The sequence below is a fragment of the Calonectris borealis genome, chromosome 2, assembly GCF_964195595.1.
Source record: "Calonectris borealis chromosome 2, bCalBor7.hap1.2, whole genome shotgun sequence".
In the NCBI taxonomy this organism is placed as follows: Eukaryota; Metazoa; Chordata; class Aves; order Procellariiformes; family Procellariidae; genus Calonectris; species Calonectris borealis.
The window spans coordinates 146,211,404-146,226,982 of NC_134313.1; the positions used below are offsets into that span (position 1 = coordinate 146,211,404).

The window sequence follows — 15,579 nt, forward strand, 5'->3', positions numbered from 1 at the left end:
CAATTACTTGTGGCTACACTGAAATACAAAGACTAGCAACCTTTCTATTGATAAGCCAAATCCAGTATTTCTGTATTTTGACATATTTTGAAATATTGACATATAGGAAAGCAGAGAAGGCTGCAATTAATATACTGAAATAAGGATATTTTCCATCCAATTAATTGCTCCAATGAACAAAGCAAAAAAAAAAGGTTAAATAATCTGAAAAGTCTGGGGATTGTTTGGGGATTTTTGCATTTTCTATTAAGCTTTAAGGCTGCTGTCCACAATAGTCTGATTAAATTATTATCTTGCCTTCAATTGTGTAAGCAAAATTACACAGTATTAGATGTCTAGCTTGACATTTTGTATAATTTATAGTCTATGCTATAAAGTTAAGGCTTAGTATATGGTAAGTCTGGTTAAGATAAATTTGATCACAGTTGTTACCTTTTGATGCCCACAACCGTGGCTTAGGAATGACAAGTTAATGTGGTGTTGCACGGATTTCACTCAACCTTCTCTTTAAATGTAACACAACTATTCTCCAGCATCGCAGCACCCATTCCATATTCTCAAAATATTTTGGTTCTCTAAGTACTTTACTATCTTTGAAATTGTAAGAAAGGTTGTCCCTCCTCCCCCTTTTGTTAGAATATGTGACAGCCCTTCATATACTGTAGCAGGTGCTGAAGAAAAATGCTTTTCTATTAAGTCAGGAATGTCACTACTTGGGTTGTGAGACAGCAGGCAGACCTTCATCATTTTTGCAAAAGTTATCTCCAGGGAAAACCATCAGCATGCTTTATTTCCACACTATCAACTTACTCTTATCACAGACCATCATTCTTCAAAGACAGCCATTTGAATAATACTTCAGACTTGACAACAGCTGACAGATGAAGAAACACACGAAATTAAACACAGTGCCTACTAATTAATTGCTAAGTATGAGTTAAGAAAAAAAGGAAAAAAAGGAAAACTGGACCATTATTCCATTAACACTAATAACAATACAGATTCAGGAACAGGAAAACATTTTTTTATATAAATTCCTGAGATAATTTATACAGAGAAACTGTTTACAGAAGTAAAAACAGTGAAAGAATGGAAATGAACACTGTACTGAAACCAGTGATAAGTGATAGTTACTAGAGCCTAAGTAGAGGCAGGTTCTTTGGCACTGGAAGGAATGGCAATTCACCTCATCACCCTCAGGCAAGATTTAATTCCCACCACACCTATGTGCTGTTAAGATTTTATTCTTCTGTCAGAAAAACAGCAAAAGCAAAAATGCATCCTCTCCCTCCTGCCAAACTCATACTTGATCACTTCTTTTAAACCAAGTTAATTTAAAATTGTATGAAACAACAGAACTAAACAGAACCAAATTAAAGATGTTGAAGTGTTTATTTTAGGAACCTTGATAAAAATAACATGAACATCTTCAAAACTGTACATTTGTTTAACAGATAATATACAGCATGGGAGGTTATTTAAAGTGTACAGAATAAATCAGAACTTGCATTAGACTGGGAGTGAGGAGAAGAGCTCTTTACTCGTTGCATCATACTTGGTAAGCTAGTAAAATGCTCAATGAAACACCTCTATGAAAAGAAAGAGGAAATCAATCACATTATGGACCTATCAAAAGAACAATAAAAGGATAAAAAAATACTGCTTTCTTACTTTACTGGGTCTGGCTGGGATGGAGGTAACTTGCTTCATAGCAGCCCATATGGTGCTTTGCTTTGGATTTGTGGCTACAACAGTGCTGATTACACACCAGTGCTTTGGCTTTTGCTGAGCATTGTTTGCACAGCATCAAGGTTTCATTTTTCCCCACTTCCCCAGCAAGTAGGCCAGGGGTGGGCAAGAAGCTGGGAGGAGACACAGTTGGGACAGCTGGCCAGAATTGACCAAAGGGATATTCCAGGTCATACACCATCATGCTCAGCAACAAAAACTGAAGGGAGGGTGAGCAGAGGTTTGCTTCTGGGAGGTGGCGATTGCCTTTGCATGAATTGTTCCCCCTACCCTCCTTTTCTTCACTTATTAAACTGTCTTTATCTCAACCCAAGAGTTTTCTTACTTCTGCTGTTCCCATTCTCTCCCTCATCTCACTGTAGGGAGGGAGGGAGCAAGCAGCTGGTTGGTGCTTAGCTGCTGACCAGGGTCAACCCTGGTAAACTGCAGAACCTTACCAACTTTTGTGTTGTTGTTTTTTGTTTGGTTGGTTTTGTTAATTATACATTAAGTTTACATAAGAAAGTATTCTCAGGGAGATGTTTCTTCTTGAATTTAGGCACACATAACTATGTTATTTCAAGAATAAACTTCTTCCAATTTTGCTAACTGAAATAATTTCTTTTTCACATCAGTGGTATATCCAAAGTACATATTAACGTTTCCACCACTGAGTTGAATTATTCAAAGATAAATATGCTCCCCTCTCTCAACCCTTAGACATTACACTCTTGAAGATCTTTTTCCAGAGTGGAAAAAAACTCCACCTAATTCTCACATTATGGTAGTACACAAGAATGTGCCTGGTTTATTTTCTCATCAATATCACACCAGCTATTTCTGCTGTGTGAAGCTGTGCTTCCATGTTGCTTTTTATTTTTATAAAAAGATACATTAGGGAAAAATCTTTATTTAGGAACATGGGAACAACTGTTTAAGTGGCAGTTAAGACTGAATTCAAACACATGATTGTGACTATTAGCTATCTACATCAAGTAATAAAATACAGTTTTAAAAGGAGGAAAGATAGTATTTCACACTTAAATGTCACCATAATTTAAAAAAAAAAAAAAAAAAATCAGCAAACATTTCAACAACCAAAAGCATTTATAAAAAAATTAGTTCTATATAGGTAGAAGATAGAAACATGTTTTTCATGAAGTCTTTATCCACTCCTAGATTTACAATCAGAAAAAGACAAAACAACCTTGGGGGGGGGGGGGGGGGAAGAGCCCAAAGGGCAAATGAAAACAAACTATCTTCCTGTATTCTGGAGTTACAGCTCTAGTGGAAGGTGCTCAGCTTTATTCATTCTCAAATCTGCTGTACGGATTATCAGAATCCTGGAGAAGACCTGCAAAACAAAACAGGACTGCATTTATTATTTTCTCACCAGTATTACATAAAAACCTTGAGCTACTGACCTCACTGTAATAGGTACTCCATATAACAAAACCAAAAGGCAATTCTTGTCTTGTACTAGTTGCTCTATTACCCAAACGCTCAAGTGTAACAACAACTTGAAAGTGTTCTTAAGCACTCTTATTTCTCAGACTATAATCATGAATAGGTATTTCATGATTTAGCAGGGAGAACATTTCTCTGTTGAAAATTCTTACTGAAAAAACATTTCTTATTTATGAGGTATACTCTACAAAATGCGTATGTGAGAGAGTAAAGTCTACAAAAATCTAAGCATAGAGATGGCTGAGGAAGAACAGATTCAGACTGGCCAGTTTATAAATTTAAGTTATTGTAAGACCATCATCCTTTTAAAATGTAAGATGCTGCCACTTTGACTTAGTTCTACTTCAATTACACACAACCATCTGTCATATTCAGCCACGTACAGCATTTCTGCAACAGGACAATAATTTCTAAGAACAAATGAAGATGCACTAAAACTTCCGGGGACCAGCACAAGAGCATCACTTAATCCAGGTTGCAGTATGTTTCCGTCATGAAGATTCTTAATGACTTTACCAGAATCCTGTCACAGAAAGCATTGCAAAGCCATCCAATTATGCTGAGTGTCTGGATATGCATACCATCTTCTGTAAGGGTTAGCTGAGCAATTGCTGTTCCATACAACAATTGTTTCAAAGAGACTTTAAACCACACGCCAGATTTGGGCTAGGCAGAAGTGCATACTGAAAATAAAGGAGTCCCATAAGAGTCCAGAGGCTGATCTTTTGTTGTGAAAGAACAGGAACACTACCACTATCTTTCCTACCAAGATTTTTATACTTATGTCTGGCAAGCCTGGACTCTTCCTTAGTTCATTTGTTTAGGGCATGGAGACAGAAGACAGCTAAGCCAAACAGCCCCAATTCACAAATATTCAGATTCACAATAGTGAAGAGAAAGATTACACTAGTCACTGCCAAATCTTGTAAGAACTCCCCTCAAACCTTTCCATACCATTTTTCGCTATGCACCTGCACACAGATATTGAACATTCACTGTTCTATCTGAAAGTCAAAAACTAATGGTACTGAAGGCAGACTATACTTTTGTCTACCTTGTTGCAGTTGTTGCACTTCTTTTGAACTGCCAGTTTATTTTGAGATGTAAATCAAGAAGCACAACTGCTTAGTGCTGATTATTGTATCAGTAACTGCAACTAACTACCTGAGAGGGAACAGCAAATATTAAGGAGTAAGTATGAAAAAATCTTATAATCACTCAAATTGACAAGATTACAAGCAGTCAATTTGTAAAAAGTTAAAATCAAAACCAGCCCTCATACGTAATGGCCCTTACTTGTCAAAGAAAGGGTAAGCCAGTCACATTTATAAAGCTTCAGCCAGGTAACATGAAATACAGCCTATTTACCTGGTGTCAAAGGTACTACTCCTTTCTGTAATTGCTTTTTTAAAAGAAAAAAAAAATCTTTTAAGCATTTGTGCAATAAGAATATGGTTAGATGAGAGCATTGTCAAGAATCATCTACAATATTTTGAGAACTTGAAATTTTTATATTTTTAAACTTTTAGAAAGCAGTTACTTCTCAAATTTTAGTCTTACCTTTCATGCGTTTAAACAAAAGAGTTGTAATGTCTGTTAAGTCTACTCTAACTGACAAGTAAGTTAACACACAATAAAAAAAGCTCTTATCCTGGGCCCACCATTCAACCTTTAGTGCCTTCAGGTAACATTCCTGCAATTAATATAACCCTAACCCAAATACAGAGGAGAAACAGTTACTTTATTTCCAGACCACCACCACCCGCTCCTTCCTCCAGACATGTTAATACTTTGGCAGCTAGGATCTATGGATCTTAATATACTTAGTTACCTGAAAGACAACTGAGTAGTCCAAATTTCAGAAATTTTTGCAGTACTTCTGTATTTCACCCCTTCCAAATACAAAACACATCTACACATCATTTACAGAAAATTAGCAACAGTACTAGAAATTAACATATTTTTATTACAATTGGTATTGCATAAACTCCCTGCACTCATTAAGTTCCACTTAGAAATCAAGGCACCAAACGTCAAAAAATTTTCCACGAAGTGGCAAGAGGTGGTAGCAGATTCCCTGACAATATTAACTTACGTTGCATACTTCTCTCTATGTAGTCTGGCAAGTGCTTATTATGTGTTTCTTATATTTCATTCAAGACACATACTTGACACTTCATAGGTCTGAAAGCAAAACAGCAAAACACTAGACACTGTTCTCTTACAGCTTAAACAGCTGAAATCCAATGGAAACAGTGTTCTACATCCAGTAGTGCCAATTTCAAATCAATCAGAGGACGGTGTAAGACTCCTGATAAACTTTTCCTATACCATTATAAGGAGCAAATATACTTTTATCTGCCCCTGCCCCAAAACACTCAGCCAAAAGCCATTTTAGATAACTAGTCCTCATAGTTCAAGTGAATGTGTCATTTTTACTCATTATTGCAAATGCCATTCCCAGTAGTACTTGCTTTAATTTTACTGAATTATGTTTAGGAATGAACAGATATAATTACCACCAATCAGGCATTAGTATGTTTAACTTAAAGTTCTCCGATCTGTTTTATTGTACAATACAGCAACTAAACAGGCGTTCAGAACTATGGGTCAGTCCAGCATGAGCATTATTGGTCATGACTTCAGAAATTCATCTCTCAGGGAAGAAGGTACTCCAAGAGAAATGGCAAGCCCTCCTTCCAAATGAGGACAGCAACAGAGGTTACAACATCCGATAGACCACTGCATCCAGTGTTTAAATTTCTTTTATCCTCAGCATTCTAAGTGCGTCATAAGATTACATTAAGTGAGAGGAGGGAGACAGCAGCTCATCACTTGCACCAATTCTTACTGAAGAAGTTGTATCAGGCTCCAATAAATGGACAAAGGCAATCTAGAGAGATGTACAAAAAAGGAGCATGACAAAAAATTCCTGTCAGCTGCCACAGCTGCTCTTAGCCATGACTCTTAAAGAGGAGCTGCAAGCCTATGCTAATCAGATAGCATGTCGGGTTCAACTAAAGCTCATGTGCTGCCTTGAACTAGACATGAGTTGTCTCTCTCGACTGTTTCCCATTTGACATGAGAGCAACTAACCAACTTGTAATTTACACTTACAGGTTCAGAGAAGCTAGATGTTTGTAGGTTCAGGAGTCTTGTTTGCAATAAAGTCCATTACATGTTACTGCCGAACTTGAATATTGACACACAGGACACTTACAAGAACTTCTAACATCTTACTTCTATCTACCTTCATTTTAATGTAAGTAGGTTAATATTTGACCTACTCAGTTGTATTTAAGAAACATTCAAAAATTTAAAGGTATAGCAGTCAAGTATCTTTCATTAGCTTGTATGAAGTAATAAGGCCTCCTAGTATGTATGAAATGACAAAGCAATTGTAAGAAATTAATACCTCCGTCCAGTATATTCATTTATATTGTACACTATGCTAACTATGCAGCTTCTCAGTCATCAAGATCTGACCCTCATCACTTATCAGCACTGCCCAAAAATAGGATTAACAAGTAAAATACTTACAAGAGATTGTATATGCTGCAAAAAAAATGAACTTATTACACTTTTCCTCTTTATTTTTAACCCCCAAAATTAACAACTCTATTTTTAACATACAAACTAAATAGCATTATATGCTATATAAGCGTACAGCAATACAAGGTTTCCCTGCTTTGCCTTCAGAACGCTAAAGAAAGTCAAGTTAAAGCATCTATCTTGAACAAAAGGAACATTTACTGTGACAAACTACTGAATATAAAAATCAACGTCTCACATAAAATAAAGGAGATAGGATTACATATCATTAAATTAGCTGATCAAAACCTTTGCAAAACTGAAGCAAAGTGGTGTGGAAGCCCAAAATCATGAAAGGCAATAATTTTGTAAAAATGAAGAGATAGAATCCTTCCACTAATACCAGGCAAATCCCCAAATAAATAAATAATAAAGCAGCTTCTCACTAATGCTATACTGAACATACAATAGCAGCAAATGCAGCAGCAATTAAATTGTAGGGCCTTTGTATACTACACAAGCTGCAAAGTACTCCGAACTCTCCTTTAAAATTTTCTAACAGTCAACATATAATTTGTGTAATCATATTGCATTCATATATGTGAGCAAATGAAAAAATACTAACAAATTGTGCAACAAAGAAACAATTCAAAGTGTGTAGTCTTGGTTGCTAAAGCTCTCTATTGCTTCCAATGCTCCCAAAGGACTGTGGTTAGAGTGACACCTGCAATGCATTATAAATGTGTAATTACCATTTAAATGGGGTAAGGAAAGCTGGTGGATGAAATGGGGAAAGGCATTCCCTTAAAGCCAACCAAATACTGAAATTTCAGGCATGATCATCTTAATCTACAGAGTCAGGTTAACAAAGTCATTGTTATTCTGCCACTCATCCATGCTTACTTAACTGAGAATCCTCTCTGCAGTGCATAAGAGTAAAATAATCTAGTGTCACCATAATTATTTGCAGCAATTTTTATTAGATTATATTTAATATGCATTTATTAGACAGTGAAAAATGAAGATAGAAGATCCAAGGCTATAGCAAGACTTACTCTATTATGTCTCACTGAATTATTTTGACAACCGTTTGTCTGTATGTTATCAGAATATAAACTATATACGTCAGCAATAATATTTAGGGATTTCAGAATTTATACATATTTTGTCTTTCATTTTTCCTCAGTTGCGTACATCCTTTCAGTATGTGCCAACTATTCATGTAAGAGTTAGGTTTTTCTTTAGGACAAAAATGAATTATGAGGATCCAGGCATCAAATCGATATCTCTAATATCGATATAAATTATATGCAGATTAATATAAATTATCTAAATTATATACAGATTAATATAAATTAATCTTTGAATATGCAATAAAGCAAACCTGTCAATAAATAAACTTTATATAGAAGTTTGCTGTTGAAATTTAAATTTTATAGTTGAATTATGATCTTTTGCAGGTAAACTGCATTGCAAAACATAACTGCATGAAGAAATGAGTATGCCTGACTCCTTATAAGAAGGTATGCCTTCCATCAACACAATGAATGTATGAACTTGTTTTTAATTAAGCAATTGATAGACTAACATGCTTTAAGTGGGGGCAAAATGACACTAGGTCTCATACGACTGTATGCATAGTACAGCTACAAGCAAGATTTGTTGAATTTGGTTTATATATTCCAGAGGCACAAAATTATACAGTTACATTCCTCAGGAAACTCAAGTACTCCAACAAGATCCAACTAACTTTCAGACCTTTGCTGAATGCTTAAGCACTGAAGAGAGAATTTTCTTCACTAAAATGTAGGACCATCCAGAGACAAGTGAACTAGTTTCACAAGGAGAATATAACTGAACGCAGCCTTTTGAAACATCACTTAACCCCAAAGCAGTGCTTTGATACACCAACTGCTATACTGAATTCAGGACCTTGTTCACTCCTCTTAGCTGCACTGTCTCAAGGAGATGCAAAGTTTTATGTATATCTGTACAGAGTGTTGCATGTTATTTTGAAGACATATCCCAGTGATTCAAACTTGTGGAGATTGACTCTAAGGTCTCTTCTAAGGAGAAACAAACACAAAAAGTTTGTGTTGTTTTACGTTGTTGTTTGGATTTTTTTTTTTTTTTTTTTTTTTTTTTTAAATCTGGACTATTGTTGTCAACCACTCAAGCAAACCTCTTGAAACTGAATTGTGGTTGGGATACAGAGTCAGTCATCCTATAAAATACCACAGGACTGAAGTTCCTGATGTTCATGACTGATGTTTAACAAAAATTACTTCTAGTTTCTACAACATTCTTCCTCCTGCAGCTCAAGCTTCACAGTGAATTTTTCCTCCATTCCAGCAAAGGAGCATACTTCTGCAAATGTTCTCCAGGCAGAGAACTCCCTATAGAGATAGTCTGTATCACTTCTGCATCAGCCAAAGGGCAGGCTGCAGATTCATGAAGGCATTCCCAGACTCTGCCAATCAGTTTAACAAGAAGATGAAAATAAACAGTTTTGAGTGACTGTTCAGACCCCTAGAATCACCCTCTCTGACATTAGTGCAATTTGCATAATAAAAACTGCAGCACAGTTTTAGCATATCTGCCTCTGAATACACAGTGCTATTAACCCTATGAACAAATCAAATAAAAAGTGCAAGCACTGACAAGCCTAGATAATAAGAGCCTCCTATACAACACAGCAGGTCCTACAGTCTTGCGATATGCTTCTCCTACTGCACCACAGCTCCACTTAAAAACAAAGAAAAAACAATAATTTTAATCCCTACGTTATGCTGCATCCGCCATCCTTCTTTTTTAAGCTTCATTTAAAAAGCTTGCTATCTGCTAGTCAGTCTATTCTCCTTCAATAACCCGTGAGTCTACTAGCCAATTTCAACTAGATTGGTTTATCAAGCTCAAGAACAAACCAACCCCACCCCCAATCAGTACTATTACTTAGGGAGACAGAAGGAAGTACTTATTTGAATCAATATATTTAAATGCACACCCCAAGCAAACACCCATCCAGCACATTGTCTCTTGCCCAGTGGGAGAGTCAATGCAGTAAGAGAACAGGAGCATAATAGTGATGAGATTGGGCGGTCAGGTGACAGAAGACATGCATCAGTAGGAAACTGGGCTTGATTACTTCTGCTGCTCATAAAGCAGCTTGTTTCTCCTATGAATTTTAGTAATAATAAGGAAAAAGGAATCAATTTAGATACTGAGTATCAAAACAAGATTATCACATACCATATTTCTTACGTATTTCATCATGCTTCAGTTTTCTTTCATGTTTCCTGCAACAAATAAAGGCATCAGAAGAACATTCAGACTGTTTTGAGCTGTAAGCAAAATATGATAATTACATCTGAACGAGACGACAGCATTTTTTAAATTAGTATGCAATTACAAACTTCCAAAAAAATCACATTTATCAGTTATATATCTTACCTTTTATATATACTTTACGTATCTATAAGATTCCCTATAACTTCTTACTAATCAATAATGTCAAAATAAGATATATTTGCAAGCATAAAAAAATAGTTTTTTCTATATAGAAGTAATGTGTCCACATAATATGTACACATACACACACTGAGATATTCATCTATACGTAAGAAGCAAGGCGCAATATTGGAAAATTCCTTAATGCTTTCCAGCAGGGAGCATAATGGTAAAATTTAGCTGTGAATACAGTGTGCTTCAGAATCCTAATTCAATCTAACAGTTCTAAAAACATAAAAGGTGTATTACTCTTGTTTAAGCAGTACAGCAAGCATAAGTGAAAACTACTAGTTTCTAATATCTAGCATGGCATCCATGGGGAGAATAAATTAAAAAATTGTGCTATATAAAAATTGGATGCTTCTAGTTATGTTGTCTAATCATAAGACAGTTTTCAAGACTGTATCTAATATTGCCAAACTTTAATCACTCATATAAACCAATGTCTGACAAGTCAATTTCTTCTTCCCCTTCCTCCACTCCCCTTTGCAAAGGTGATGGAGGAAAAATGAAGGAAGTTTAAATGGAAATCGTTCCATCATTCCTCAGATAGTTTTCCTTTATTTCAAAGGGAACATCTATTTTGCTTAGTTTAAAAACAAACAAAAAAGCTTCTATGCAACTGTTTCACTAGGATGATCCAGGATCTATATATTTTGAGGAAAGGACACAGAGTTTGGCAAAACAATGTCCCTCTAACATAAAAAAAAAAATACAGTTTGTTGCCCCTATCAAAATTCAACCCAGTTAGACAAGTTGTGACTTTTGCCCGATTCTAATTTGCACATATTCAGCAGAAAGCTGTTAAGCACTGACAGCTTAATTCACCAAAGATCCCATCTGCCCTATGCATATTCCACCTCCAAACAATTCCTACTGCTAATCAGATCCTGTGTGTCATCAGAAGCAATTATCCTGCTTCCTACAGAGCTGAAGGGCTGAACTGGCCTTTCCCTGCAACTTCAATTCTGGAAAACATGCAGATAAAGCATGATGAGAAAACCAAACAAGACAGACTGACTCAAAACCTTCCACTACTATTTCCCTCAGACACCTATCTCCCTGATATCCCTTTCCACTATTCGGCCCAGGCAGCATAGGAAACAAAGCAACCTGGCCAAATTGCAGGAGGAGGAGGAACTGGGGAATCAGGATCATGAGATGAAATTCATGTAGAAGAGGAAAGTCAGAACTGAGATGTTGAAGACAACAGGAAGAAGAGGAATCAGGTTTACCTACTGAGGGTAACCTGACCACAGGATTCCTGCTTTCTGTGTTGCATAAGGGGATGACATTATATGACGAAAGGGATCTCAGGAAAAGAATAGAGAGATTCTGCTTAAAGCAGCCTTCTCCTGTATAAAGCCAGTCCTTATTTCTGTATAGTTTCCATGTGATATTATGTGACTTCAAACTAGGTTTTTTACTGATAGTACTAATGGCATGTTCTTCACTGTTTTGCATACCCTGTCTGAAATAATGGAGACTCACTGCTGCAGTTTCAACTGAAATCTCAGTACTTCAGCAGTCCACTAATGGCACCATGAAATGAAGCTCAGGCTAGTTCGGCCCTCCTTCCATTGCCAACTGATCTGAACAGCTATATATGAAGTAGCTGTATCCCACAAAAAAAAAAAAAAAAAAGATGACAGGAAAAAAACCAGACAGACACAAGGTCAATGCTGTGCCTATCTTCCTCCCACACTATTTAACTGAATTATTTTCAGAAGCTATGTGAGAACTTTGCAGGCTGTAGAAAGGAAAGACCACACAGTACAATATAGTGTTTTCCTCTGCAGTTTGCTCGTCAAAAATGGCTTGTTGAGACTATTAATCTGTTCTACAGCCTACTACTAGCAATTCATCCTCCTAAGGACTTACAGGAAGAAGCAGTGTGGAGGGTAAGGTATTCTGGTTGCTGGAAGTGGGCTACTCCCCATGTTTTCCCATGACCCAACCAATCCCTTCCCAGCCACACAATAGATACACACGTTCAGAACTTGCAAAATACTCCAGGGCTGCTGCTAAGCTCTCTCCTGCAATTAGAACAGTTTCTCTGTTTCACAGACACACACTCCTGCTAGGAAAGAGGGCTGCTGCTCTAAAGCTGCAGCAATCATTCTGGTGGAACAGTTTGCTCCCAGTGATCCTTGTTCCTAGGCTTAATTCAGGAATGGAGTTGATCTTAGCTCTGCGTTGCTAATTGCCTGGTGCAACACCACTTGCTCTGTGTGTGCACAGAAACCCCTACACTCCAGAAGTATCAGACTTCCTACAGATTAACTGTACCAACAATTTAAATTCAATACACAAATCACAGTGGAAAGGTTATGGTACACAATCATTCCCTATGCACCTGGTCATGAGCCTTTGCTCATAAGTGTTGATTTAACTGAGCAATGTAGCATAGTATTAAGGATGTACATTTCACCACAACAAGGCACATGATTTTGACATACAACAAAAAATGTTGATATTCCTCAAAAGGATCCCTTCTCTTTAGCAGAGAACAAAAGCATTAGAGGAGAAATATCACTTTCACACTAGCACTCTGCCTATTGTGCCATGACTAGTTAGAAGTGGATTATCAGGTGGAAAATTTCTTTTTTCTGATCCATTGCAAGTCTTCAACAACACTTATCTGAGAAACTGTGTGGTATGACTATGCACGAGCGTACTTCCTAAACTGGCCACCCATTTTTTACGCTTCTGGGCACATTAAGGTATGACACTTTCAGCTCACAAATTAAGATGTTTATGAAAACAAATTTGCATCCATTCTCTTCTCAGATAAAGTTTAACACTACCTTGCAATGGTGAAAGGGGAAGTATTGCTTTCTACTCTGTCCCCAAATAAATGGTTTCTTTGCTTTTCTCCCATCCTGGATTCACGCTGCCCTTGCATTCTGTGGATCCCAGCAATCTTATGGATACATGCTGAGACTGTTAACTGAACTCACCCAAAACAATAAAAAAAACTCAAAAAACCCACAGAAATGTGAATAGCTTTCCGCAAAACAAATTTGGCATAGCATAGAGCTAAGGAATGTTGTGCCTTGGGCATGAAAGAAAAGTAAGAATACTGTTTCCATCAGCAGCTTGCAGTTACACCAGGAGTAGAATGCCTTTACACACAATCTAAAGGGTTAAATTAGTGGCACCATTACACTTAAAAATATATATTTTCAAACCAGTAATTTTAGCTCAACTACACTAGGAGACATCTAATTCTCATCTTCCCTCTGCAGAAAGTTACTTTTAAGCTTATACTTTCCTAAACAAGTACAAATGCAGAATACACATACTGTCACAGTAAGTCTGAAAAAGAAAATTTGTGCAGAACAAAGACAATTTGGTAAGTTTAAAAGCTATTAAACTGTATTACCATTATTAGTAGAAAAACAAAATATATTAAACTGCCAGTATGTAATAGGTCTAAAAAAAAAAAATCAAAGTCAAAACCAAAACTAACCATTCAAGCTTTGCACTATGTCAAGGTCTGAAAAATTCTTTCTTGTTAAACATTCCCATTGTATCCTATTCTAATTCTATTGCCAATACGTTTAGGAATTTTGTACAAGGCTAAAGGATCAATTTAACCCATTACAACAGATTACAATAGAATCTATTCTGCTTCTTAGTATCACAATGCCTGCTTCAGAGCCATAACCACTGTCAGATTCAGGGCAAACAGTTGCTGTATTTGCTTATATAACCTGGCAGTTCAGAACCAGAAAACAGATTTGCACGGAGTTAAGACAAGTGATTCTCCCAGCTCCTGCCAGTCAGACATGACCAACAGTAGGTACATCTGTAAGAGAACCTTACTGGCTCCCACTTTTGTGCCCAGTCAGAAATGTAACATGTTTGAGCAAATCAAGCATGTTTGCCTACCTACCTTGTCTTCTTATGCACATTTGTAATAGAGAAACTTAATGTCTTCACGCAAAAGCTCGCCAAGGGGTCTCATCTGGAAGTATGCCTTGCTCCCTGCTTATATTAACAAGGAGTCTGACTTCAGGAGAAAACAGCAGGCATCAGCAAGGCAGTGAAGATGCCCACCTGTTACTTGGCAGCCAAGTATTTAGAGAACATAACCAGGAAGTGCAAACCTAGGATCAAATTTCTGCATAGTCTGTGGGGATTCAAACCCACACCTGACAGTTCCAAGCCTAGCATTAGTTTGGTTAGGACTCTCCTGTTGTCTTGCTGAAGCTAATCCACGGTGAATCTCCAAAATAAAGACCATGAAAGGAAGTATGATTCAAAAGGTACACTGGGCTTGTACCAGGTATCATGGTCCTACCTATAAACACTGCTTATCTAAAGAATAATGTAAAAACCATCAAGAGTCACTGGAGAACTAAGCTATAAAAACCTACATCTGAAGGAATGCTGTTCTCACTGAGAAGCACTGTTACCACTGCTGACTCTTGCGCTTCTTTCTACACTGTGCTACATCTTTAACAGAAAGGATGGAAACGTGGGATTAAGTCTAAAGTGAGATCTGCGCCAAAGTTTTCCATTTCCTGAGCAAAATCTCTAATAGGTATCTCACTATCAACTTCTCTACCTTTCCCAGCCAGATTTTAAAAGAAAAAGAACCAGTTCCCAAATGAATCCAAAAAGTGGTTTTCACCTCTGAATCCCAGCCTCATTTAGGCGTTAAGTCATGCCACAGGCAGGGCATCAGTCCAGGAGAGACTAGGCAAGACTTCAGACACATCCCTGCTGTTTGCTCTTGGCTGGCACAGAGCACTTGTACCTGCCACAGTGAGCATCAACCTATTCACTCCCTGTTCACTTACAGAAAATACAGGCTCCTAATCAGGTTTGCAAATCTCACAATAAGCCCCATTTTGTAAAAACCTGACATTGTCATGCCTAACTCCATAATGCCTCTTTGTTTAGTACTCCATGTATTCCTTAGAAGGCCAGAATATTCCTATATCACCAGGAAGTGTATAGCTATATATCAAGCTGCCAAGACTTACCTCTGAAGAGACTGTAGTCTTCGTTCCTCTCTCTTTCTAGCTAGCCGTTCTTCTTCTTCGTCTGGTCTACTAGAAAAATAAAGAGGGAAGGAAAGCATAAGAGGAAAAAAAAGCAATTGCTAGGCAATCACTGTTTAGTCATTTGACTTACTTTCAAAAAGGATTTATAGTCTGACCTGAAACACTTTTCACAGCCATGTAAAATTTCATTGCTGAATAAGTATCATTGACAAATTTGTAGGATTACCCTTTCACATTTTATAATACCCAAATGCTTCACCCACTGTAGCAGTGTGCACTTCAGACTCCACAGGACAATTTAAAGTCTCTTAGGAACAGGTTGCAGACTGTT

At 37.0% G+C, this 15,579-nt stretch overlaps 1 protein-coding gene across 3 annotated transcripts in view; it reads right to left on the reverse strand.

Annotated features, from left to right (window-relative positions):
- Positions 1-1,373: 1,373 nt before the first annotated feature.
- PTTG1IP2 (PTTG1IP family member 2) overlaps positions 1,374-15,579 on the reverse strand; it is a 30,805-nt gene continuing 16,599 nt past the window's right edge. For 2 of the 3 annotated variants that reach the window (XM_075143825.1, XM_075143827.1), the window contains exons 5-7: positions 15,228-15,296; positions 9,976-10,022; positions 1,374-3,082 (exon numbers count right to left, since the gene is read on the reverse strand). In XM_075143825.1, the coding sequence (XP_074999926.1) occupies positions 3,033-3,082; positions 9,976-10,022; positions 15,228-15,296 (166 nt within the window). In that variant the 3' untranslated portion in view covers positions 1,374-3,032. The remainder of the gene's footprint in view (positions 3,083-9,975; positions 10,023-15,227; positions 15,297-15,579) is intronic. The other variant, XM_075143826.1, reaches the window with a different exon arrangement.